Here is a 26,745-nt window from a genome sequence, read left to right as displayed (position 1 = left end):
CCCTGCTTAGAAGTGTTCCAATGTAGTTATCCACTTCACCTCTGACTAGTCCTCCCATATCCTCAAAACTCCATTGGTTTCTGATAAGCAGTGCAACTCCTCCCCCTCTGTTCACCCCACCTTTCCTCAGGATCTGACATCTAGGTGGGACGATCGCATTTATTACCCCTGTAAGTTTTGTCTGTGAGTGTTATGATGTCCGGGGATGCCTCGGTAATTCTTTCCTGCCACTCCTCCTATTTGTTGTTCCATCTGTGTTGGTGTACCATACCTTCAGCTTCCTTTCCAGAACTGTATTCAGGGGGATGGAATGGGTTGGTGCAGGCTGAGGGTGTGGTAGACAGGACTGGATGTTATGGTGGGCTAGTGTTGTGGTAGTATTAGTGCTGAGGGGGGACTTTGGGTGTGGAGTGTGGTTTGTTTCTGGTTGTTTGGTTGGTGTGGGTTGATAGGGGTTGAGGGGATGCTATGAGTGATTCTGTGGATGGCTGTGTTTGTTGTTCCCCCTGAAGTTACACTCCTCTCTGTCAATACCTGTTTGGTGTTTCTGCCTCTGGCACCTTACTCTCTCAGTTATTCCTGTTCTTTTTGCATTCTGTCACGGTTGAGGTACACTCACTGGTATTTTGGGAAATCCTTTAACTATGGTTTCCTCTGCAGGTTCTTGTTTCATACCATTTCTGTCTTGAATGTCAGTTTGATTAGGTAGTTCTTTTCCTTCGAGTACTACCCAAGTCTGAAAATTTGTCAGTTGGTTCATGCTCTCTCCTGCTACTGCAATGATGTTCTCAGTCTTCTTTCATCATAGGTCTTATCTTCTCCCCCATGAAGCCCATGAATAATAAGCTACCTCTCCCTCTCCTTTTCCCATTTCGTTTCCCTCCATAACTCTGTGTCTGTGTAGTAGTAGTTACTAGTTATCAAAAGCACTTGTCGATGGATACTTGACCTATTGTTGATGTGTGTATGTGTGTGTGTGTGGAGGGAAGATGAAGAAGTCTGTTTAGTTTCAATCTGTCATCTTTCCTTTCCTCACCGCTGAATCCCTTCAAGGGATTCAGTTCATTTCAGGGAATTGGACCAATTCTCCACTTGGGTGAAACCTATTGTCTCTCATTCTCCAGATTCTGTACGAACCCTACAAGTTTAGTGCTTCCCCATATAGGTAATAATTAAGCTGTTGAATGACCACTACAGTTTAGTGCTTTTGGTGACTATATTAAGTTGGTTCCTCTCGTCTCACGTTATCGATTTGTTCAGTGTGGCAATACTCTTAGTTGTAGCGCAGGATATCTTAAAAGATAAATCTAATATACTACGATCGGTAAGTCGAGTGTGGCTGCTGCCGCCGTGGTCTGCCGTGAGTCCAGCAGCTACTACATTCACACCCATGTTATTATTATTATTATTAAAGATTCGCCGGTATTCTCCCGGTCCGGGCCTTTTCCAAGTGGTGGCCCGGCCTTGGCTCCCTCTTTAGGGAGTGTCTGAGACCTAAGTCTCCCATGGGAGGAGGCACAAGTACCTCCTCATCTTTGGGACCAACTGTCCCCAGGCCTAGCCACAAGCTAGGCCTCTCTGGTCCGCCATCCCCGCCCCAAGGGGGCAAATGGGAATGACAATCTTATGAGCTAAAGGCTCGGGCTCAGGCACCTACCCTACCCTAGAAGGGTTAGGCATGATGTCGATCACACACCCATGTTGGTAAACACCGCTATATATAACGCTGCACTCCAGCAGTTGCCTCTTGCACGCTATCACATTTGAATGTGTCAATAGATGCTAGTGTGTGTGTGTGTGTGTGTAGTAGTAGTAGTAGTAATAGTAGTCGTTGCAGCAGCAGCAGCAGCACACGCCAGTGGTTGCTTCTTACCGGGATTCTGTCCGTTTTGGATATAACTACTTCAATGACTGTTTAATAGTACCATTCTTCCACCCGAAGATTAACAGCCTCCCCTCAACACTTAAACATTCGTGAACATTTCCTCGACAGTGGATTGTAATTCACATGCACAATGGACACTTACACCTACTAGGATGGGTCCTTGGTGCCGCCTGGTTCCTGGGTTTATTACCAGGATAAATGATTCATTGCTCATGTACACTGAATGAATAGGGCTTGACACAAAGGGTGAACATATGACACGTTGATAAGACACTTTGATAGGCTCCGGAGCTTAATGACGCTGGCACACTAGTGCCAACTATTATATTTGAAGTCTCTAAATGCCTTGCACAAATAACAGAATGCAGTCTATTTGATGAACAAGATAAGGACTAAGGACTTTACCTACTCCTCAAGTGTGAATATACCTGGGGCTGGGGTCCTTTGGTGTCTTGGGCTTCTGATGGCATCAAAACAAGATGCCAATCATATTAAGTCTTATTTACTGATAAGCACTGTCGTGGGGTCCTATTGTCATATCATTACCACTTACACTCGGTACCTTTGACAACATTTAGCCCCCGTGTGATAGTCTGCACTTACAGTGTGGATTCTGGCTTAGGTCCAGAAAATCCACTGTTGAATGATTCTAGAATCTGCTTAACTTGAAGACCCAGAGTAACTATTACAACACGCAATAAATGGGCCTATGTCTGCTCAAGGAAAACGCCACTAACTTGTCAGGCTTCCTACAAAAAAGTCTGAGAACTCTAATTATCCAAATAATATCTATGGAAATGTTTATAATAAACATCGAATCCTAATGTCCTACACACACTCCAGTGTATAAACTGATCCTAAATAATATTAGTATATACTTTTTGTCTCTTATATCCGTACAGTAATTAACGCTTAACTGTCCCCTTAGGCACATATGTAAGAGTACCCAATAGTACGAGAATAATTTTATGTGATTAGTGTGTGGAAGACAACATAGAATGGGAATGACAAAAAGCAATAAGTCCTTTAAACTAATTCGAACATCAGACAGGTTTCAAAGTAAGCTTGCTTAAAAATAATGGAGCACCTAGACCGCCAAACAGCAACAAGCGGAAGAAAGTAGTCGTAACAGTGCAACAGCAGGCAAGAAAAAGAGAGAGAAACGAAAACTAATCTAACTGGAGACATTCTCTATGTCCTCCAACAAAAAAAAATGCATAACTCTCAAATTACTGAGAGTTCAGCAACTTCCAAATCTCTACTACGACAATGCGCAGATACCAGTCTGAAAAAGTTAGGTTGAAAGTTCGACGCTGACCTGAATTATATCGAGTGTCTTACCAAACACTACCACAGTATGTTAAAAAAAATCACTATTTCTAAAAATGTCTTTGGTAACAGAGCTTCAGAGAACAAGAAGTATGTCTCTAATCACTAACGAGATCATACTCTACCGCAAGGTTTACATAAATCACAAAAAGAGTGGAGGAGAACACAATTTCCGACGCTGGGAGGAGAGAGGTTTTTGCCTCACTAGTGGTGAGCGCTGTTGCTCGTATAAATTTAGACTGAAGAACAAGAGAGTGAATGTGGGCAGAAGGAGGCTGCTCCTCAGGTTGCCCAGGCGTGGACAGTTTAGGAAATATAAACACAAAAGCAGTATAATGTGATCCTTTATTGACAACGTTTCACCCACGCAGTGGGCTTTTTCAAGTCACACACGGATCAGATCCGTGTGTGACTTGAAAAAGCCCACTGCGTGGGTGAAACGTTGTCAATAAAGGATCACATTATACTGCATTTGTGTTTATATTTCCATTGTGTCGGTATTTTATACCATTTATTTCCATCGTGGACAGTTTACCAAGCAAGTACCTGAACTTGTAAATAAGCGAACAAGCGGTGGTGTTGCCGAGTGGGGCAGAGAATGAGAACCTCAATTCTGGCATCATAAAGTGTAGCGTAAGAGCATCCTACCTAACCATGTAGCTAAATACAAAATATATAACGCTGTAAAGCAGCTTTATACATCATTAGTAAGGCCTCACCTAGATTATGCAGCTCAGTTCTGGTCTCCATATTACAGAATGGACATAAATTCGTTAGAAAACATTCAGCGTAGGATGACTAAATTAATACATAGCATTAGAAATGTTCCTTATGAAGAAAGATTGAAGACTCTTAAATTACATTCACTTGTTAGACGAAGAATGAGGGGAGACATGATCGAAGTGTATAAGTGGAAGATGGGTATAAATAAAGGGGATATAAATAAGGTCTTGAGGATATCTCTCCAAGAGCGAACCCGCAGTAATGGATTTAAATTAGATAAGTTTAGATTTAGAAAGGACATAGGAAAGTATTGGTTTGGAAATAGGGTAGTAGATTAGTGGAACAGCCTACCTAGTTGGGTTATTGAGGCTAGGACTTTGGGTAGTTTCAAATTTAGGTTGGATAAGTACACGAGTGGGAGGGGTTGGATTTGAGTGGGACTTGCACATCAGAGCTTATTTCTTGGGTGGCATTGAAAATTGGGTTGGGCAAATGTTTTGTTAGTGGGATGAATTGTAAAGGACCTGCCTAGTATGGGCCAACAGGCCTCCTGCAGTGTTCCTCCTTTCTTATGTTCTTATGTTCTTATTTCCGTTTTAGCGACTAAAATAACTATCGGAATATAATATTAAATGTACATGGAAATATATTTGCCTATTTTGTCTGAAAGCTCAATAGGTCTCAAGCTCTTACATTGTTGGTGCACAATTAATGAATTCACAGGACACTTGGCACTCTTGGAACTCTTTGATGGGAAATGTCACCTCTCGCCTCTCACTCGGGAATAAGAGGAATAACAGTTACACAAGTCTCTTTGTCACATATTCATCTCAAGACAGGAATGAAAAAGCTGCTGCACTTTCTCTAGAATATTTTGATAACGGGAATTCAAAATTCCTCACAATGGTAAGTTTAAAACCTGCAGATGTTGAAGGAATTTAGAAAGCTGATTAAGAGTTGGAAGTGAATGTGGAATATAGCAGGAGGAGATGAGAGCATTTGACGACATATTGGAGGGAAGTATTATGGACGACGTGAATGAAGTTACTTTGGTGTACATTATACCAATAAATGGGTCTGTTAACGATAATGCAAATCGGTGAAAATATAAGAGAAAGACAAATAGAGAATATATAATGAGAATAGAGTATTGTAGATCAAGGACTATTCTGATAGATTAGTCATGTAGAATAAATGGAGTAATATAGGTTGTTCATGAAATCCTTTTACAAGTTTACATTGATGCCTCTTGCAGTGTTGAGAGTGCAGCCAGACTGGCCCTTCCAAACATCTTCTAGAGTACTCGAGTACACTCAGTCTAGCTAGAAAGATCTCAAAAAATCATAAATAATTTGTCGAATGTGAAGGTATAAATTATTAGATTCTAATAGTGTTTGAGGTAACTGACCGGGTGTGGGTTCCATACTGGTGCTGCATAGTGCAACATGGGCATGATAGTGTCGTAAATGACTCCTTCATGTCCAGATGCTGTTCCCAGGTTTCTAGGCGTCCGTATGTTGCAGCGGTTATTTGGGTGACGTGCACCTTAGATGTCCTCAATATGATGTGTGTGTGTGTGTGTGTGTGTGTGTGTGTGTGTGTGTGTGTGTGTGTGTGTATGTGTGTGTGTGTGCTATAACATGTTCCTTAAGGTTAATGGTAATACTGTACTGTCTATATATTCAAAGGCTGAAAGCCCTTTAACCTTTCTTGACGAAGTAATCAAGGAGTTTTTAATCGTAGGAATAGGAATTATCCTCTCTTTCTCTGATCAAACTTGAATACCTCTTATATTATAGCCCGTACAGGTTTGGTGTTTCATAACTTTAAGGGCCCCAAAATTTTTCAACTTCCGGGGGGTGGTTGTCCGGGGAAGCCCGGGAGTAGCTCAGTCCCGGTGGCCCGGGGAGGCGTGTCAGGTGAAACTCCCGGGGGTGCGTCAGTCAGGCAAGCTCCGGGGGTGCGTCGTCCCGGGGAAGCCCGGGGTGGGGTCGGGCGGTGAACTCGGGAGCGTCAGTCCCGGCGAAGCTCCGGGGTGCGTCAGTCGGTGAAACCCGGGGGCGCGTTTAGGTGAAGCCCGGGAGTAGCATCAGTCAGGTGGCTCCGGGGGTAGGCGTCAGGATGGCCGGGGTAGCATCAGTCAGGTGGCTCCGGGGTAGCATCAGTCGGGGCCCGGGGAGCGTCGTCGGTGAAGCCCGGGATAGCATCAGTCCCGGTGGCTCCGGGGGGCATCGGCCCGGGGGCCCGGGCAACTAGCGGTGAACTCGGGGGAAACGTCGGTGAAGCCCGGGGTAGGCGTCAGGTGAAGCCCGGGGAGGCAGTCAGGTGGCCCGGGAGTAGCGTCAGTCCCGGTGAAACCGGGGGATGCGTCGTCAGGTGGCTCGGGGTAGCGTAGTCAGGGGGCTCCGGGGGGCGTCAGTCAAGGTGGCTCCGGGGGGAGCATCAGTCCGGGGGAAGCCGGGGGTAAACAGTCGGTGGCTCCGGGGTAGCGTCAGTCAGGTGAAGCTCTGGGGGGAGCGTCAGTCAGGTGAAACTCCGGGGGTAGCGTCAGTCAGGTGAAGCCCGGGGGTAGCGTCCAGGTGAAGCTCCGGGGGGGGCGTCAGGTGAAGCTACGGGGGGAGGTCGGGTAAAACTCCGGGGGTAGCGCGCCCGGGGGCCCGGGGTAGGGCATCAGGTGAACCCGGGGAGCGTCGGGGGGTGAAGCCCGGGGAGGGATCCCGGTGAGCCCGGGGGAACGTCATCGGTGAAGCTCCGGGGTGCGGTCCCGGTGGCCCGGGGGAGCGTCCAGGTGGCCCGGGGGTAGTGCGGGCAGGTGAAGCTCCGGGAGTGCGTGGGGCAGGTGGCTCCGGGGGTGGGTGGGGGCCCGGGGTGCGTCGTCAGGTGGCCCGGGGAGAGCGCCCGTCCCGGTGAACCCGGGGTAGCGTCAGTCCGGTAAGCTCCGGGGGAACGTCAGTCCCGGTGGCCCGGGAAGGGCATCGTCAGGGGGCTCGGGGTACATCAGTCCGGTGAAGCTCCGGGTGCGTCAGTCAGGGAACCCGGGAGTAGCGTCAGTCAGGTGAAGCTCCCGGGGGGGCGCAGTCCCGGGGAAACTCCCCGGGGTGCTCAGTCGGTGAACTCCGGGGGAATCAGTCAGGTGGCCCGGGGAGCGTCGTCAAGTGAACCCCGGGAGTAGCGTCAGTCAGGTGAAGCCCGGGGGAGCGTCAGTCCCGGGGGCTCGGGGGTAGCGTCGGGGGGGAGCCCGGGGTAGGGCGGGCGGTGAAGCCCCGGGGAGCGTCAGTCCGGGGGAAACCGGGGTAGCGTCGTCGGGGGTCCGGGGTAGCGTCGTCCCGGTGAAGCTCGGGGGGTGTCCCGGGGCTCCGGGGGCGTCGTCCCCGGTGAAGCTCCCGGGGTAGGTCAGTCAGGGGGCCCGGGAGAGCGTAGTCCCGGTGAAGCTCGGGGTAGCGTCAGTCAGGTGAAACTCTGGGGTGCGTCGTCAGGGAAACCGGGGTAGCGTCGTCCCGGTGAACCCGGGGGTGCGTCGGGCAGGGAAGCCCGGGGTAGCGTCAGTCAGGTGAAGCCGGGGGCGATCAGGGGGCTGGGGGGGTCGGGTTTGGGGGAAACCGGGGGTACGTCAGCAGGGGCCCGGGGGTAGCGTCTCAGGTGAAGCTGGGGGATCAGTCAGGTGAAGCCCCGGGGTGGAGTCCCGGTGCTCCGGGGTAGCGTCGGGCAGGTGAAGCTCCTGGGGTGCGTGTCAGGTGAAACTTCGGGGTGCGGTCAGGTGGCTCCCGGGGGGGGGGTCGTCAGGGAAGCTCGGGGTAGCGTCGTCAGGTGAAGCTCCGGGGGTAGCGTCAGTCAGGGAAGCTCGGGTAGCGTCGTCCCGGTGGCTCCGGGATAGCGTGTCCGGTGAAGTCGGGGTGCGCAGTCAGGTGAACTCCCGGGGAGCGTGTCAGGTGAAGCCCGGGGGGTAGCGCCGTCCCGGTGAAGCCCGGGGGTAGCGTCGTCAGGGGAAACTCCCGGGGTGGGGTCAGTCAGGTGGGCCGGGGTAGCGCAGTCAGGTGGGGCTCGGGGTAGCATCGTGGTGAACTCCGGGGTAAACGTCCGGTGGCTCCCGGGGTAGCATCGTCCCGGTGAAGCTCCGGGGGTAGCATCAGTCCATTGAAGCTCCGGGGAAGCGTCAGCCTTTAAGCTCGGGGGTAGCGTCAGTCGGTGGCCCGGGGGGTAGCGTCGTCGGGCCCGGGGTAGCGTCGTCCGGTGAAGCCGGGGGTAGCGCGTCCCGGTGAACTCGGGGGAAAAGCGTCAGTCCCGGTAAAACCCGGGGTAGCGTCAGTCAGGTGAACTCCGGGGTAGCGTCAGTCAGGTGGCTCGGGGGCGTCAGTCCCGGTGAAGCTCCGGGGGGAGCGTCGTCAGGTGAAGCCCGGGGGCGTCGTCCCGGTGAAGCTCCTGGGGAGCGTCAGTCAGGTGAAGCTCCCGGGGTAGCGTCGTCGGTGAATTCGGGAAGGGGTCATCAGGGGAAGCCCGGGGTGGGGATCCCGGTGGCTCCCGGGGGGGCGTCGTCAGGTGAGCCCGGGGAGGCAGTCAGGTGGCTCCAAAGGGGGTCAGTCGGTGAAACTCGGGGTGGCAGTCCGGTGAAGCTCCGGGAGGCGGTCGGTGAACCCGGGGGTAGCGTCGTCAGGTGAAGCCCGGGGTAGCGTCAGTCAGGGGAAACCGGGGGTAGGCAGTCCGGTGAACCGGGAAGGTCAGTCCCGGGGACTCCGGGGCATCAGTCAGGTGAAACTCAGGGAAACGGGCGGTGGCTCCGGGGGGCGTCGTCAGGTGAAGCCCGGGGAAAGCGTCAGTCAGGTGAAGCTCCGGGGGGAGGTCAGTCCCGGTGGCTCCGGGGTAGCGTCAGTCCGGTGAAACCCGGGGGGAGGTTGTCCGGGAAGCCGGGAGTGCGTCAGTCAGGTGAAGCTCGGGGGGAGGGGTCGGGCCGGTGAAGCCCGGGGGGCGTCAGTCCAGGTGAAGCTCCGGGGTGCGTGTCCCGGTGCCGGGAGTAGCGTCAGTCCCGGTGAAGCTCGGGGAGTAGCGCAGTCAGGTGAAGCTCCCGGGGGCGTCGTCAGGGGGAAGCCGGGAGGCGTCGTGGGGGAACTTCGGGGTGCGTCATCATGGCTCGGGGGGAGCGTCAGTCCAGGTGAAGCTCCGGGGGTGGGGCGTCAGGTGAAGCTCCGGGGGTAGCGTCGTCAGGTGGCCCGGGGGTAGCGTCAGTCCCGGTGAAGCCCGGGAGTAGCGCGTCAGGTAAAGCTCCGGGGAAAAGGCAGTCAGGTGGCCCTAGCGTCAGTCAGGTGAAGCCCGGGGGAGCGTCAGTCAGGTGAAGCCCGGGGTAGCGTCAGTCAGGTGAAGCTCCCGGGGGAGGTGTCAGGTGAAGCTCCGGGGGGCGTCAGTCCCGGTGAAGCTCCGGGAAATAGCGTCAGTCCAGGTGAAGCTCGGGGGTAGCGCAGTCCAGGTAAGCTCTGGGGATGCGTCGTCAGGTGGCCCGGGGAGCGTCAGTCAGGTGAAGCCCGGGGGGTAGCGCGTCCCGGTGAACCGGGGGGGAGCGACGGTGAAACTCCGGGGGTAGCGTCGTCCGTGGCCCGGGGGGTGGGGCAGTCCCGGGGGCCCGGGGGGAAACGCAGTCAGGTGAAGCCGGGGGTAGCATCAGTCAGGTGAAGCTCCCGGGGGGCTAGTCCCGGGGAAGCCCGGGGTAGCGTCTCAGGTGGCCCGGGAGGCGTCAGTCCCGGTGAAGCCCGGGGGGAGCGTCAGTCAGGTGGCTCCGGGGGCGTCAGTCCCGGTGAAGCCCGGGGTGCGTCAGTCCATGTGAAACTCCGGGAGTAGCGTCAGTCCGGTGAAGCCCGGGAGTAGCGCAGTCCGGGGGCCCCGGGGGTGCGCAGTCAGGTGAAACTCCGGGGGAGACAGTCGGTGAAGCTCCGGGGGAGCGTCGTCAGGGAAGCCCGGGGTAGCGTCGTCCCGGTGAACCCGGGGGGCGCGTCAGGGGCCCGGGAGTAGCGTCAGTCAGGTGAAGCTCCGGGGGGCGTAGTCAGGGGAAGCTCCCGGGGAGCGCGTCAGGGGAAACTCCCCGGGGGGGGCTCGTCCGGTGAAGCTCCCGGGGGGGGCGTCAGTAGGGGAAGCTCGGGGGGAGCGTCGGGCAGGTGGCCCGGGGGGGACAGTCCGGTGGCTCCGGGAGAGCGTCGTTGGTGAAGCCCGGGGGTAGCGTCGTCAGGTGAAGCTCGGGAGAGGGGGGTCCGGTGGCTCCGGGGGGCGCGTCCCGGTGCCCGGGGTACGTCAGTCAGGTTAAGCTCCGGGAGTAGCGTCGTCGGAAAGCTCCGGGTAAACTCCAGGGGAACCCGGGGGGGAGCCCCGTTCGGGGGCTCCGGGAGTAGCGTCGCCCTGGACTCCTAAACAGTCCAGGTGAAGCTCCCGGGGTAGCATCGTGGTGAAGCCCGGGGTAGCGTCAGTCAGGTGAAGCTCGGGGAGTAGTCAGTCCCGGTGGCCCGGGGTAGCGTCATAAATGGAACTTCGGGGGGAGCATCGCCGGTAACTCCGGGGGGTGCGTCAGTCAGGTGAAGCCCGGGGGGAGCGTCAGTCAGGTGAAGCCCGGGAGAAACGCCCCTTCGGTGGCCGGGGGAGCGTGTCAGGTGAAGCTCAGGGTATCGTCAGATGAAGCTCCGGGGGAATCAGTCCATGAACTCCCGGGGATGGGGAGTCAGGTGGCCGGGGGTAGCGCGTCAAAGGGGAACTCCGGGGTAGCATCAGTCGGGTGACTCGGGGGGTGAGTCCGGTGGCTCCTGGGTGCATCAGTCGGTGACCCGGGGGAGCGTAGTCCAAGTGAAGCCCGGGGAGCGTCGCGGGGGCCCGGGGTAGCATCAGTCCATTTGGGCCGGGGGGAGCATCAGTCCAGGTGAACCGGGTAGCGTCAGCCAGGTGAAGCTCCGAGTGCATCAGCCCAGGTGAAGCTCCCGGGGGGCATCAGCCCCGGTGAAATTCCGGGGAGCATCGCCCCCAAAAAGCCCGGGGGGCGTCTCCATGAAGCCGGGGAGCGTCAGTCACGTGAAGCTCCGGGAAGTAGTGTGAGTGGTGAAATCCGGGGGTAGCTCTGTCAGGGGGCTCCCGGGGGGGGCATCAGTCAGGTTAAGCTCCGGGGGTAGCGTCAGTCAGGTGGCTCCGGGGGAGGTCGTCCCGGGGAAGCCCGGGGGGGTGAGTCAGGTGAAGCTCCCGGGTAGCGTCAGTCAGGTGAAATCCGGGGGGGAGCATCAGTCGGTGAAGCCCGGGATGCGTATCCATGTGAACTCCGGGAAATAGTGTGAGTCAAGTGAACTCCGGGGGGGGCGTCTGTCCCGGTGAAACTCCGGGGGTAGCATCAGTCCCCGGGGAAGCTGGGGAAAAGGGCCCCCAGGTGAACTGGGGAAAGCTCAGTCAGGTGAGCTGGGGGGTAGCATCGTGCAGGTGAACACCGGGGGTGCATCAGTCAGAGGAACCCGGGGGGCATCAGTCCGGTGGCTCCGGGGTAGCGTCGGGCCGGTGAAACTCTGGGGGTGCGTCGTCCCGGGGGCTCGGGGGAGTGCATCAGTCAGGTGAAGCTCCGGGGGGTAGCCAGTCCCGAAAGCCCAGGGGGGAGTCAGTCAGGGGCCCGGGGGGGTGAGTCAGGTGGCTCCCGGGGGAAACGTCAGTCAGGTGGCTCCGGGGGAGCATCGTCAGGTGAAGCTCCCGGGGGGAAAGTGTGAGTCCCGGTGGCTGGGGGTGCATCAGTCAGGGGAACCGGGGAGTAGCGTGGTCAGGGGAAGCTCCGGGGGGTAGCGCAGCCCCCGGGGGCTCCGGGGTAGCATCAGTCCTGTGAAGCTCCGGGGTAGCATCAGTCCGGGAACCCGGGGAGCGTCAGCTCAGGTGAACCCAGGGTGCATCAGTCAGGTGAAGCCCGGGGGATCACCCCAGGTAAAGCGGGGTGTCCCCCAAATGAAGCTCTGGGAGGTCAGTCCATGTGGCCCGGGAGTAGCGTCAGTCCATTAAGCTGGGAGTAGTGTGAGTCAGGTGAACCCCCGGGGAGTAGCGTCTGTCAGGTGAACCCCCGGGGTGCATCAGTCGGGGAAGCTCCGGGGGTGCGTCGTGGTGGCTCAGGGAGGGTCAGGTGAACCCCCGGGGTAGTGGGGTCAGGTGAAGCCCGGGGTGCGTCAGTCAGGTGGCCCGGGGGGTAGCATCATTGGTGAAGCCCCGGGGGAGCGTCGTCCAGGGAACCCCGGGGAAAGTAGGGGGAGCCCAAGTAAGCCCCGGGGGTGGTTTCGGTAAAACTGGGGGTAACGGTCAGGTGACCCCGGGGGAAAGCGTCACCCAGGTGAAGCAGGGAGTAGCATCGTCAGGTGAAGCTCGGGGGTGCATCGTCCAGGTGAAGGACGGGGGTAGCATCAGTCAGGAGGAAGCTCGGGGGGGACCAGTCAGGGGGCCGGGGTGCGCGTCAGGTAAAGCCCCGGGGTAGTGTCAGTCAGGTGAAGCTCGTGGGTAGCATCGTCAGTAAAGCTCCGGGTAGCATCAGTCAGTGAACCCGGGAGAATGTCAGGTAAGCCCCGGGGGAGTGGGTCAGGTGGCTCCGGGGGGCGTCGTCAGGTGGCCCCCAGAAGCATCAGCCCAGGTGAAGCCCCGGGGAGAAGTGTGGCCCAGGTGAAGCCCCGGGGGTAGCATCAGTCTGGTAAAAGCTTCGGGGGGCGGGCCCAGGTGAAGCCCCGGGGGTAGCGTCACCCCGGTGAAGCCCGGGGGGAGCATCAGCCCATGGGCCCGGGTAGCATCAGCCCAGTAAACCCCGGGGGCGCGCTCAGGTGAAGCCCCGGGGGTAGCATCAGCCCGGGTGAAGCTGGGGGGAACTCAGTCGGTGAAATTGGGGGGGTAGCATCACCCCAAATAAAGCTCTGGGGGTGAAGCTCCGGGGAGTAGCGTCAGTCCAGGTGAAGCTCCGGGGAGTAGCATCAGTCCAGGTGAAGCTCCGGGGAGTAGTGTGAGTCCAGGTGAAGCTCCGGGAAGTAGCGTCAGTCCAGGTGAAGCTCAAGTGTTGTACGGATTGTGTAGGTTATTTTAGATGTGTTGGTTATTTTAGACGTGTTGGTTATATTAGACGTGTTGGCTATTTAGACGTGTTGGTTATTTTAAACGTGTTGGTTATTTTAGACGTGTTGGTTATTTTAGACGTGTTGGTTTTTTTAGACGTGTTGGTTATTTTAGACGTGTTCGTTTAGACATGTTGGTCATTTTAGACGTGTTGGTCATTTTAGACGTGTTGGTCATTTTAGACGTGTTGGTTATTTTAGACGTGCTGGTCATTTTAGACGTGTTGGTCATTTTAGTCGTGTTGGTCATTTTAGACGTGTTGGTCATTTTAGACGTGCTGGTCATTTTAGACGTGCTGGTCATTTTAAACGTTTTGGTCATTTTAGACGTGTTGGTCATTTTAGACGTGTTGGTCATTTTAGACGTGCTGGTCATTTTAGACGTGCTGGTCATTTTAGACGTGTTGGTCATTTTAGACGTGCTGGTCATTTTAGACGTGCTGGTCAGTTTAGACGTGCTGGTCATTTTAGACGTGCTGGTCATTTTAGACGTGCTGGTCCGTTTAGACGTGCTGGCCAGTTTAGACGTGCTGGTCATTTTAGACGTGCTGGTCATTTCAGACGTGCTGGTCATTTTAGACGTGCTGGTCATTTTAGACGTGTTGGTCAGTTTAGACGTGCTGGTCAGTTTAGACGTGCTGGTCAGTTTAGACGTGCTGGTCATTTTAGACGTGCTGGCCAGTTTAGACGTGCTGGTCATTTTAGACGTGCTGGTCAGTCTAGACGTGCTGGCCAGTTCAGACGTGCTGGTCAGTCTAGACGTGCTGGTCAGTTTAGACGTGCTGGTCATTTTAGACGTGCTGTCAGTTTAGACGTGCTGGCCAGTTTAGACGTGCTGGTCATTTTAGTCGTGCTGGTCAGTTTAGACGTGCTGGTCATTTTAGACGTGCTGGTCAGTTTAGACGTGCTGGTCATTTTAGACGTGCTGGTCATTTTAGACGTGCTGGTCATTTTAGACGTGTTGATCATTTTAGACGTGTTGGTCATTTTAGACGTGTTGGTCATTTTAGACGTGTTGGTCATTTTAGACGTGTTGGTCATTTTAGACGTGTTGGTCATTTTAGACGTGCTGGTCATTTTAGACGTGTTGGTCATTTTAGACGTGTTGGTCATTTTAGACGTGCTGGTCATTTTAGACGTGCTGGTCATTTTAAACGTTTTGGTCATTTTAGACGTGTTGGTCATTTTAGACGTGTTGGTCATTTTAGACGTGCTGGTCATTTTAGACGTGCTGGTCATTTTAGACGTGTTGGTCATTTTAGACGTGCTGGTCATTTTAGACGTGCTGGTCAGTTTAGACGTGCTGGTCATTTTAGACGTGCTGGTCATTTTAGACGTGTTGGTCATTTCAGACGTGCTGGTCATTTTAGACGTGCTGGTCATTTTAGACGTGTTGGTCAGTTTAGACGTGCTGGTCAGTTTAGACGTGCTGGTCAGTTTAGACGTGCTGGTCATTTTAGACGTGCTGGCCAGTTTAGACGTGCTGGCCAGTTTAGACGTGCTGGTCAGTTTAGACGTGCTGGCCAGTTTAGACGTGCTGGTCAGTTTAGACGTGCTGGTCAGTTTAGACGTGCTGGTCAGTTTAGACGTGCTGGTCATTTTAGACGTGCTGGTCAGTTTAGACGTGCTGGCCAGTTTAGACGTGCTGGTCATTTTAGACGTGCTGGTCATTTTAGACGTGCTGGTCATTTTAGACGTGCTTGTCATTTTAGACGTGTTGATCATTTTAGACGTGTTGGTCATTTTAGACGTGTTGGTCATTTTAGACGTGTTGGTCATTTTGGACGTGTTGGTCATTTTAGACGTGTTGGTCATTTTAGACGTGCTGGTCATTTTAGACGTGCTACTCATTTTAGACGTGTTGGTCATTTAAGACGTGCTGGTCATTTTAGACGTGTTGGTCATTTTAGACGTGTTGGTCATTTTAGACATGGTAATTTTTTTATGTAAACTTAGATTGAAAAATTTCCAAATGAAAGTTGTAGTCAAATATTTTTATTAAAATAACTTTTTCTTCCTCTGGAAAAAAAGTCTTGGAATTATTTTTCTCAATATGAATTATTTTATTTATTTTTCTCAATATGAATTATTTTTGTTACGTTTGTCAATATTAATTTAGTTATTTTTGTCAATATGAATTATTTTAGTTATTTTTGTCAATATGAATTATTTTATTTATTTTTCTCAATTTGAATTATTTTTGTTACTTTTGTCAATATTAATTTAGTTATTTTTGTCAATATGAATTATTTTAGTTATTTTTGTCAATATGAATTATTTTAGTTATTTTTCTCAATATGAATTATTTTTGTTACTTTTGTCAATATTATTTTAGTTATTTTTGTCAATATGAATTATTTTAATTATTTTTGTCAATATGAATTATTTTATTTATTTTTCTCAATTTGAATTATTTTTGTTACTTTTGTCAATATTAATTTAGTTATTTTTGCCAATATGAATTATTTTAGTTATTTTTGTCAATATGAATTATTTTAGGTTTTTTTCTCAATATGAATTATTTTTGTTACTTTTGTCAATATTAATTTAGTTATTTTTGTCAATATGAATTATTTTAGTTATTTTTGTCAATATGAATTATTTTATTTATTTTTCTCAATTTGAATTATTTTTGTTACTTTTGTCAATATTAATTTAGTTATTTTTGTCAATATGAATTATTTTAGTTATTTTTGTCAATATGAATTATTTTAGTTATTTTTCTCAATATGAATTATTTTTGTTACTTTTGTCAATATTATTTTAGTTATTTTTGTCAATATGAATTATTTTAGTTATTTTTGTCAATATGAATTATTTTATTTATTTTTCTCAATATGAATTATTTTTGTTACTTTTGTCAATATTAATTTAGTTATTTTTGTTAATATGAATTATTTTAGTTATTTTTGTCAATATGAATTATTTTATTTATTTTTCTCAATATGAATTATTTTTGTTACTTTTGTCAATATTAATTTAGTTATTTTTGTCAATATGAATTATTTTAGTTATTTTTGTCAATATGAATTATTTTAGTTATTTTTCTCAATATGAATTATTTTTGTTACTTTTGTCAATATTATTTTAGTTATTTTTGTCAATATGAATTATTTTAGTTATTTTTGTCAATATGAATTATTTTATTTATTTTTCTCAATATGAATTATTTTTGTTACTTTTGTCAATATTAATTTAGTTATTTTTGTTAATATGAATTATTTTAGTTATTTTTGTCAATATGAATTATTTTATTTATTTTTCTCAATATGAATTATTTTTGTTACTTTTGTCAATATTAATTTAGTTATTTTTGTCAATATGAATTATTTTAGTTATTTTTGTCAATATGAATTATTTTATTTATTTTTCTCAATATGAATTATTTTTGTTACTTTTGTCAATATTAATTTAGTTATTTTTGTCAATATGAATTATTTTAGTTATTTTTGTCAATATGAATTATTTTATTTATTTTTCTCAATATGAATTATTTAAGTTATTTTTCTCAATATGAATTATTTTAGTTATTTTTCTCAATATGAATTATTTTAGTTATTTTTGTCAATATGAATTATTTTAGTTATTTTTGTCAATATGAATTATTTTAGTTATTTTTCTCAATATGAATTATTTTAGTTATTTTTCTAAATATGAATTATTTTAATTATTTTTCTTAATATGAATTATTTTAGTTATTTTTAACACGTTTATCATAGTATATTTTAAATAACCCTCATTTCCAAGAATGCCTTGATGCCCACGAAGGGCTCTTGATCCAAGGAACTGAACCGATCCTCCGTTGGGGATCAAAGTTGTTTTCCTCCCATTTCCCAGTCGATGCATGAACCCTGCGGGTCTAGCTCTTCATGTATGTAACGCAGAACAAGCAATCACATTATCAAGGAACTTGACAACGTGAGAAATCACGAATGCGCCTGGAAGTTCACTGTTCTTTTCAGAGTGGTTGTTCTCAGTGTTCTGCAAACTGTGTTATCACCTCTTGTCTGTGATCTTATTGTACCGTGTATGTAATATTTCTTATCTTTTATCATTTATAACTTGATATTGTTAGCTTAGTATATTTTTGTATATGAATCACTAATATTTCAGTTATTTACCTTTAATTAACTATAATATCTCGTCTGTTCATTGTCATTACTGTTTTGTAATTTGTTTCAGAAAAGTAGTATTACGAACACTTTTATTCATATTTTAGATTTAATTATTTTTCTCTCTCCCTCCCTCCCTTCCTTTCTCTCATTCTATCTCTCATTTTCACCCTCTCATATTCTCTCTCTCTCTCTCTCTCTCTCTCTCTCTCTCTCTCTCTCTCTCTCTCTCTCTCTCTCTCTCTCTCTCTGTATTCCGCTGTGAGTGTTGCAGGAGAGGATATCCTGGGAGGTGGATCACTCAGACTCCGTGGCTGGCCCTCTGGTTATATCTGACGTGCGGGTGTTTGGTGTGGGTGCCCGACCCTCCCACCTGCTGCTCAACGGTGAGAGATGGACCACTGGAGACTGGCACTATGATGATGCCACCAGGGTGAGTGCCACACCAAGGTCAATTTCTGGATGGGGAGGGTGAAAATTTTTAATTATTTTCATGACATTTCTAGAATATAATGTGTATATGTCATGGTTCCAGTAGGAACAGGAGGTCCACGATGATTTTTTTTAAAGAGTTTCTGAAATGTGACATTGAGGGAATTATTAGACTAGAACTTCATCTTAGGAGCTTAGTATGTTTTGATTTTTTACCCGAAGTTATATTTTTCGTGGAAAACCATTTGGCTAGACTTTGGGTCAGCTCTCAAGTTTGTCAATTACTTCAATATTTTTGTTGGTGTGTTGAGGAGGTGAAGATGTTCGACCTGGCGATCCCTATCCTGGAGAACTTCGCATTGTACTGGAGCTACAACCTGGTCTTGAAGCTTCCCTGTCCACTCTCATACGGAGGTGAGTGGCACCTCTCCGGGGAGTGGCACCTCTCCGGGGAGTTTGTAAATAAGACACGTGTGTAGTAACCAGGATAATAATTAAAGATAAACAAGTTTCTCTCGGGGCTGGAATGAAACTTTTCAATGGATTGATGAAGCTTGTGAGAGAAAAAAAAATTCAGCCTAAATCCGGCCTAAATTCGGCCGGATTTAGGCCTATGGGCTCACGAGCGGTGAAAACACTTTCCATAATAGATTTTTTTTCAAAGCAATTATAGTTTGTGAAAACGGCAACATAATATACAACCCAAATAAAACACAACATTAAAGTCTATTTCAAAGGATCACAGCAATCAAAATGTGCCATAGACATATTGAGACATTCATTGGTATTAAATGTTTAGCTAACATATAGCTGTATATATGTATATATATATATGTATATATGTATAAAACTATAAACTAGAATATTCATGCAAATTACATCGTTTATAAACAGAACGCCAAGTTTATTTACCGAAGCCCGACACTTTCCGCACTTTCTTATTAACAAAGTCGCTAAGAGTCTATCGAAACAGAGAATGACTCAAAATATCACGTCCTTAAGTCATTACTGACAGGTAGGGAAGCAGTTCGTCCGTAGTGGACATTCACTAGTTATTTTTAACACGCTTCGTGTTTATATTGATCTCCCACCACTACAGGTGGCAACCATAACCCTACGTTATTTCCACATTTCAAAGTTCACCTTTGATGTCCCTGTCAGTTATTAGTTTATAGAGGAAATATTCTCTACACAGTCTCTTTCTGTATCTCTTCACGAGTCGAAGTTTCTAAATGACCCAAAAGTCTGAATCGGGAACACACAAGCTCATGCGCAGATAGTATTGTTGTTGTTTCACAGACGTAATAATCTGCACAGTGATTGCCAAGAAATTAGTAACACTGAATTCTTATTTTGTATTTATTGATTTTTTGTCGGTTGAGGGCCCTGTGTAGTTAAGGGCCCTTTGTGGTAGAGGCCCCTGTGTGGTGGAGGCCCCTGCGTGGTAGAGGGCCCCTCCTCCAACATGGTAGGAGCCTTATGTTTCAGGGAGACTCCTGGACAAATGTCTCCTCTGCCCACAACTAAATCCTGCCCTGACTCCTGGTCCTACACATGTATCATCCACATGTCTTCATTTACATCATCTGTTACGTCTTAAGGGAGACCACAAGCGTTATACAACAGCTACGAATTTAGCGCTTCTCTAATAATAATAATAATAATAATAATAATAATAATAATAATAATAATAATAATAATAATAATAAAATAATATAATTAATAATAATATAAGTTCACCGTGTGTCACCACGCAGACTGGAGCGAGACTGATCCAGTTACTGAGGACCTGTGTCTGGAGAGGAACTGTGTGTGGGACCGGTCAAGCCAGGTGAGTCTTGACTGACAGCTTCTCAACCCTTAGTATCACCAGCAACGCTCTGTGACCCGTACGGTTTTATGGCTTGTTTTCGAATATGTTAGTGCCGTTGACGCCAGTGGAAAACTCTTGATTCAGGGAATTGGAGATACTCTTCACCTGCTTGGATCAATCCTGTGTGTGTGTGTGTGTGTGTGTGTGTGTGTGTGTGTGTGTGTGTGTTCTTCCTGTGATCATCAAGTGACAGTATTTTTGCTCATTGTTTTATGAAAGTGTCTAAAGTTTTTATTCTTCATGTTTGCTTCTTGTAATACAAAGAACATTTCCTCGCTTTTAAAAAGAGATTTTTACTGTCCATTTATTCCTCCGTCCGCCTGCGTTATGCGTCTTCTTCTGTTACCTCTCTACCTGTCTGTTTACCTCTGTTTACCTCTCTACTTGTCTGTTACCTGTCTACCTATTTACTTTTTTCTGTGTCTCCCATTCTGTGTCTGCGTAACTTTTTACCTACATTTACCCGTCTCTCTACCTGCCTAGCTACACCTTCTGTCTATTTGCCTATCTATTTCTGTCTGTGTACTTTTGTCTCTGTCTACTTATGTCTATTTACCCTTCTTTCTTTCTAATTGTATCTGTCTCCATTGTCATTTCTTCCTCTTGTCTCATTTTTATCTGGAGTTTACATGAAGGGAGTTCCAGGGGTCGAACTTCCCCGCGGCCCTGCCCATGACCAGGCCTCATGGTGAATCAGGGTCCCATTAACCAGGCTATTACTGCTGGCCACACGCAATCCAACGCACGAACTACTGCCCATCTGGTTAAGCAACGACTTTAGATATCTGTCCAGTTCCCTTTTGAAGACAAATAGAACTCTATTGGTGATCCCCCATTATGTATGATGGGAAGCTGTTGAACAGCCTTGGGCCCCTGACACTAACTGTATTTTCTCTCAAGTGTACGCACGACACTCTTGTTTTTCACTGGGGTATGTTGCACTGTCTACCTAGTCTTTTGATTTCATAAGGAGTGATTTCTGTATGTGGATTTAGGACTAGTCCCTCTAGGATTTTACAAGTGTAAATTATTATGTTGTATTCTCGCCTGCGCTCCAAGAAGTACAAGTCGAGGGACTTCAAAGTATCCCAGTAACTGATGTTCTTTATTGAAGTTAGACTTGCAGTGAAGGGCCTCTGTTCATTCTTCTGATCTGCAGTTTCAAACCATACCCCCGGCCGGGATTGAACCCGCGGTCATAGAGTCTCAAAACTCCAGCCCGTCGCGTTAGCCACTAGACCAGCTAGCCACAATAAGATTCATCCAACTAGGTATATTTCTTGCATTTGTGGTCACAGTGGTGCCTGTGCTAACCTTCCTATGGTGTAGAAATATACCTAGTTGGACGAATCTTATAGTGGCTAGCTGGTCTAGTGGCTAACGCGACGGGCTGGAGTTTTGAGACTCTATGACCGCGGGTTCAATCCCGGCCGGGGGTATGGTTTGTTTGCAATCGTGTCATTACGATTTCTTGAGTCATCTGCAGTTTCACCTGCCTTGAAAGGGGATGTTAGTATACAGCAGTATTCCAGCCTAAATGGAACACGTGATCATCATTGTCATGGCATCCCTACATTTACCATTTTCCTTGCATTTGTGTTAATAACATTGTTGTGGTCCTTGACTATGAGATCCTCTGATATTATCACTTTTAAGTCCTTCATATTGGTTCTTCGCTCTGTGTGGTTGCAATTGGTCTTATACTCCGTTCTAGCTTGTAATTCCTCAAGTTTTCCATAACGGAGTAGCTGGAATTTGTCCTCATTGAACATTATATCGTTTTATGCGGCCCATTAGATGACTTGGTTAATATCCGCTTGAGGTTTTAAATTGTCCTCAATGAATGACACTAGTGCAAATTCCAGTATCGTCTGTGTAGGAAGATACAGTGCTGTGGCTTTCATCTCTATATGTCAGATATGAGGATGAGGAACAGGATGGGAGCGAGTACTGTGCCTTGTGGGAGAGAGCTTTTCACTGTGGCCAATCCGTTTTTTTATTACTCTTTGTGTTCACTTTTGTTTTCATTTTCTTTCTCTCATTTTCATTCTTTCATTCAGGTGTTAGTATTTAGAGGCTTGTCGCTTGTAACTGGCGGATGGAGGATCGAGCCTCCACCTCTCCACGCACTGAATAACCCACAAGTGTTTAGCTCATCAATATTAAACATAAACGAAATTACTTTTTCCGTATCTGGCAATGAGCCGTTTGTGTGTGTGTGTGTGTGTGTGTGTGTGTGTGTGTGTGTGTGTGTGTGTGTGTGTGTGTGTGTGTGTGTGTGTGTGTGCTCTCACCACTGTTCGTACACTCATTTGTTTCTCATTCCCTCCCATTCTTTCCTCCTATTTCTCTTCTCCCCCTCACTGTCTTGTCTTACTTCTCCCTGCCCTCCTCTCTCTTTCCCTTCTCTCCCTCTCTTCCTGCTTCCTTCCGTGCAAATCTACATCCCGGAGAAATGTTTGGAGCGGCCAGCCAGCAGTATTAAACGAAGGCTAAGTGTCGCTACACGCCAGGCTAAGCGGTTTAAATTCTCTTTCGGGTTTTAATTAATTTGCATATATAGACATAATTTTAGAATTTTCGTTCTGTTTTATTTAAAATTTTGGTACTAAAACCTTTACCCAGTTCCTGCATTCTTATTTCCGTTTTTAATAATTCAGAGATTTTTTTTCGTAGGATAATGTAGGTCACAGATAAACATTTCTGAAATATTCTTGAGTATTTTCTTTCTTTTACAAAATATACCGAAAGAATATTCACATTAATGTAATTTAAAATTAACTATAATACTGTGGGATTAAAAAAAAAAATTGTTCTCTCCCAGAAACCCATGAAGTACATATCTAATGTATTTCTGAGTCGCCTCCGCCTCGTCGTTCTTGACAATAATAATGAACCTGAGTCCGACTCCGGGTTTTAATTAGGAACTTTTCCTCAGGGGCCTGGACCAGCGTGAAGGATAATGGCAGAGTACACCACGCTGACACACGTACTCTCGAATATATATATATATATATATATATATATACATATATATATATATATATATATATATATATATATATATATATATATATATATATATATATATATATATATATATATATATCATGCCGAATAAGCAGAACTTGCGATCTTGGCTTAAATAGCAACGCTCATCTTGCCATATAGGACAAGTTAAAATTTGTGTATGCAATAATATCGCCAAAATCATTCTGAACCTAACGAAAAAAATATATTTGATTGTGTTTGTTTAGTACTAATTTATTATAAACATATTTAAAATGTATTTAGTTGGGTTAGGCTAAAAGTAATTGTTCTTGTTATAATAAGGTTAGGTAAGTTTTCTAAGATTCTTTTGGTGCAAAATTAAAAATTTTTACATTAACATTAACGAAAAGAATATATCTTTAAACGTATAAGAGAAATTTTTAGAAAGGACTTAATTTTAAATGAGTTCTTGCTAATTTACCAGTTTTACATATTCGGCACGACATATATATATATATATATATATATATATATATATATATATATATATATATATATATATATATATATATATATTTTATATATATATATATATATATATATATATATATATATATATATATATATATATATATATATATATATATATATATATATATATATATATAATCACATTCCGTATGACCTAAGAGACTAAAGTAAGAAGCGGCTCTTTAACTGATATATTACACAAACTGTAACTTTTCCATGTTAGCTTCGTAGGTTAACGACTCACTGGTTAACTATTAGCTTCTCTCAGCCTTGTAGCGCTTTGTTTCTTAGCGGTGTGACGCGTCGTACGGATGTCACAGTGTGACGCATCGTGCGGATGTCACAGTGTGACGCATCGTGCGGATGTCACAGTGTGACGCATCGTACGGATGTCACAGTGTGACGCATCGTACGGATGTCACAGTGTGACGCATCGTACGGATGTCACAGTGTGACGCATCGTGCGGATGTCACAGTGTGACGCATCGTGCGGATGTCACAGTGTGACGCATCGTACAGATGTCACAGTGTGACGCATCGTGCGGATGTCACAGTGTATTAAAATGTGACAAACAAGAAGTGACAAGAATATTCTATTGTAACTAATTTTCACATAGTTGATGTTTAAACATTGTTAAAATAATGTTAAAAGTTAAATAAAATATTATATGGACCCAAATGGAAATAAGTCACTTTGAATTTTCTGGGTCATTCTGAGTAACTTACACATATGTTGCTATGTATGGTCATTTATGTAAGCGAAGTTAGGTGTGACTGTACCTGATTAAGTTTACCTACTTACTTACGTCTTTATATGTGGTGGTCACCCCGTACCCATGATGTGGGTGGTGGTTACCCCTTACCCATGATGTGGGTGGTGGTCACCCCGTACCCATGATGTGGGTGGTGGTCACCCCGTACCCATGATGTGGGTGGTGGTCACCCCGTACCCATGATGTGGGTGGTGGTCACCCCGTACCCATGATGTGGGTGGTGGTCAACCAGTACACATGTTGTGATGGTCACCCATTACCCATGTTGTGGGTGGTGGTCACCCTGTACCCATGATGTGGGTGGTGGTCACCCCGTACCCATGATGTGGGTGGTGGTTACCCCGTACCCATGATGTGGGTGGTGGTCACCCCGTACCCATGATGTGGGTGGTGGTCACCCCGTACCCATGATGTGGGTGGTGGTTACCCCGTACCCATGATGTGGGTGGTGGTTACCCCGTACCCATGATGTGGGTGGTGGTCACCCCGTACCCATGATGTGGGTGGTGGTCACCCCGTACCCATGATGTGGGTGGTGGTTACCCCGTACCCATGATATGGGTGGTGGTTACCCCATACCCATGATGTGGGTGGTGATAGAATAAGTAGTGGGACCACGAGCCGAGATTCGATTCCCTTGGTTATCTCACACACACACACACACACACACACACACACACACACACACACACAAACACACACACACACACACACACACACACACACACACACACACACACACACACACACATCTATATATCGTGCCAAATAGATAAAATTTGTCGATTAGCAAGAACTCATTGAAAATTAAGTCCTTTTTAAAATTTTCTCTTATACGTTTAGAGATATATTTTTTATGTTAATGTCAAAATTAATAATTTTGTACCAAAAGAACCTTAGAAAACTTACCTAATCTTATTATAAGAAGCGCAATTTAATTTAGCCTAATCCAACTAAATATATTTTAGATAAGTTATAATAAATTAATAATAAACAAACACAATGAAATATATATTTTTTTCGTTAGGTTCAAAATGATTTTTGCGAAATTATTGTGCAAACAAATTTTCGTTTGCCTTACTCGGCAAGAAGAGAGTTGCTGTTTAAGCCACAATCGCAAGTTTTACCTATTTGGTATGATATATTATATTATATTATATTATATATATATATACATACATATACATACATATATATATATATATATATATATATATATATATATATATATATATATATATATATATATATATATATATATATATATATATATATATGGGCTATGTAACCCCTTCTCCTGTAGACATTTACTAAAAAAGAGAAGAAGAAAAACTTTATAAAACTGGGATGCTTAAATGTGCGTGGATGTAGTGCGGATGACAAGAAACAGATGATTGCTGATGTTATGAATGAAAAGAAGTTGGATGTCCTGGCCCTAAGCGAAACAAAGCTGAAGGGGGTAGGAAAGTTTCAGTGGGGGGAAATAAATGGGATTAAATCTGGAGTATCTGAGAGAGTTAGAGCAAAGGAAGGGGTAGCAGTAATGTTAAATGATCAGTTATGGAAGGAGAAAAGAGAATATGAATGTGTAAATTCAAGAATTATGTGGATTAAAGTAAAGGTTGGATGCGAGAAGTGGGTCATAATAAGCGTGTATGCACCTGGAGAAGAGAGGAATGCAGAGGAGAGAGAGAGAGATTTTGGGAGATGTTAAGTGAATGTATAGGAGCCTTTGAACCAAGTGAGAGAGTAATTGTGGTAGGGGACCTGAATGCTAAAGTAGGAGAAACTTTTAGAGAGGGTGTGGTAGGTAAGTTTGGGGTGCCAGGTGTAAATGATAATGGGAGCCCTTTGATTGAACTTTGTATAGAAAGGGGTTTAGTTATAGGTAATACATATTTTAAGAAAAAGAGGATAAATAAGTATACAAGATATGATGTAGGGCGAAATGACAGTAGTTTGTTGGATTATGTATTGGTAGATAAAAGACTGTTGAGTAGACTTCAGGATGTACATGTTTATAGAGGGGCCACAGATATATCAGATCACTTTCTAGTTGTAGCTACACTGAGAGTAAAAGGTAGATGGGATACAAGGAGAATAGAAGCATCAGGGAAGAGAGAGGTGAAGGTTTATAAACTAAAAGAGGAGGCAGTTAGGGTAAGATATAAACAGCTATTGGAGGATAGATGGGCTAATGAGAGCATAGGCAATGGGGTCGAAGAGGTATGGAGTAGGTTTAAAAATGTAGTGTTAGTGTTCAGCAGAAGTTTGTGGTTACAGGAAAGTGGGTGCGGGAGGGAAGAGGAGCGATTGGTGGAATGATGATGTAAAGAGAGTAGTAAGGGAGAAAAAGTTAGCATATGAGAAGTTTTTACAAAGTAGAAGTGATGCAAGGAGGGAAGAGTATATGGAGAAAAAGAGAGAGGTTAAGAGAGTGGTGAAGCAATGTAAAAATAGAGCAAATGAGAGAGTGGGTGAGATGTTATCAACAAATTTTGTTGAAAATAAGAAAAAGTTTTGGAGTGAGATTAACAAGTTAAGAAAGCCTAGAGAACAAATGGATTTGTCAGTTAAAAATAGGAGAGGAGAGTTATTAAATGGAGAGTTAGAGGTATTGGGAAGATGGAGGGAATATTTTGAGGAATTGTTAAATGTTGATGAAGATAGGGAAGCTGTGATTTCGTGTATAGGACAAGGAGGAATAACATCTTGTAGGAGTGAGGAAGAGCCAGTTGTGAGTGTGAGGGAAGTTCGTGAGGCAGTAGGTAAAATGAAAGGGGGTAAGGCAACCGGGATTGATGGGATAAAGATAGAAATGTTAAAAGCAGGTGGGGATATAGTTTTGGAGTGGTTGGTGCAATTATTTAATAAATGTATGGAAGAGAGTAAGGTACCTAGGGATTGGCAGAGAGCATGCATAGTTCCTTTGTATAAAGGCAAAGGGGATAAAAGAGAGTGTAAAAATTATAGGGGGATAAGTCTGCTGAGTATACCTGGTAAAGTGTATGGTAGA

The 26,745-nt window shown here is 46.2% G+C and overlaps 1 protein-coding gene across 6 annotated transcripts in view; it reads left to right on the top strand.

The window, feature by feature from the left end:
• Positions 1-26,745, top strand: part of LOC128688623 (maltase-glucoamylase) — a 157,563-nt gene that overhangs the window by 49,225 nt on the left and 81,593 nt on the right. For all 6 annotated transcript variants that reach the window (XM_070084448.1, XM_053776534.2, XM_053776532.2 and 3 more), the window contains 3 exons: positions 17,404-17,562; positions 17,873-17,975; positions 19,319-19,392. In XM_070084448.1, coding sequence (XP_069940549.1) covers positions 17,404-17,562; positions 17,873-17,975; positions 19,319-19,392 — 336 coding nt within the window. The remainder of the gene's footprint in view (positions 1-17,403; positions 17,563-17,872; positions 17,976-19,318; positions 19,393-26,745) is intronic.

The sequence above is a fragment of the Cherax quadricarinatus genome, chromosome 13, assembly GCF_038502225.1.
Source record: "Cherax quadricarinatus isolate ZL_2023a chromosome 13, ASM3850222v1, whole genome shotgun sequence".
Classification (NCBI taxonomy): Eukaryota; Metazoa; Arthropoda; class Malacostraca; order Decapoda; family Parastacidae; genus Cherax; species Cherax quadricarinatus.
The sequence above is the reverse complement of the archived record's forward strand: the minus strand, read 5'-3'. Positions and strand labels throughout refer to the sequence as shown.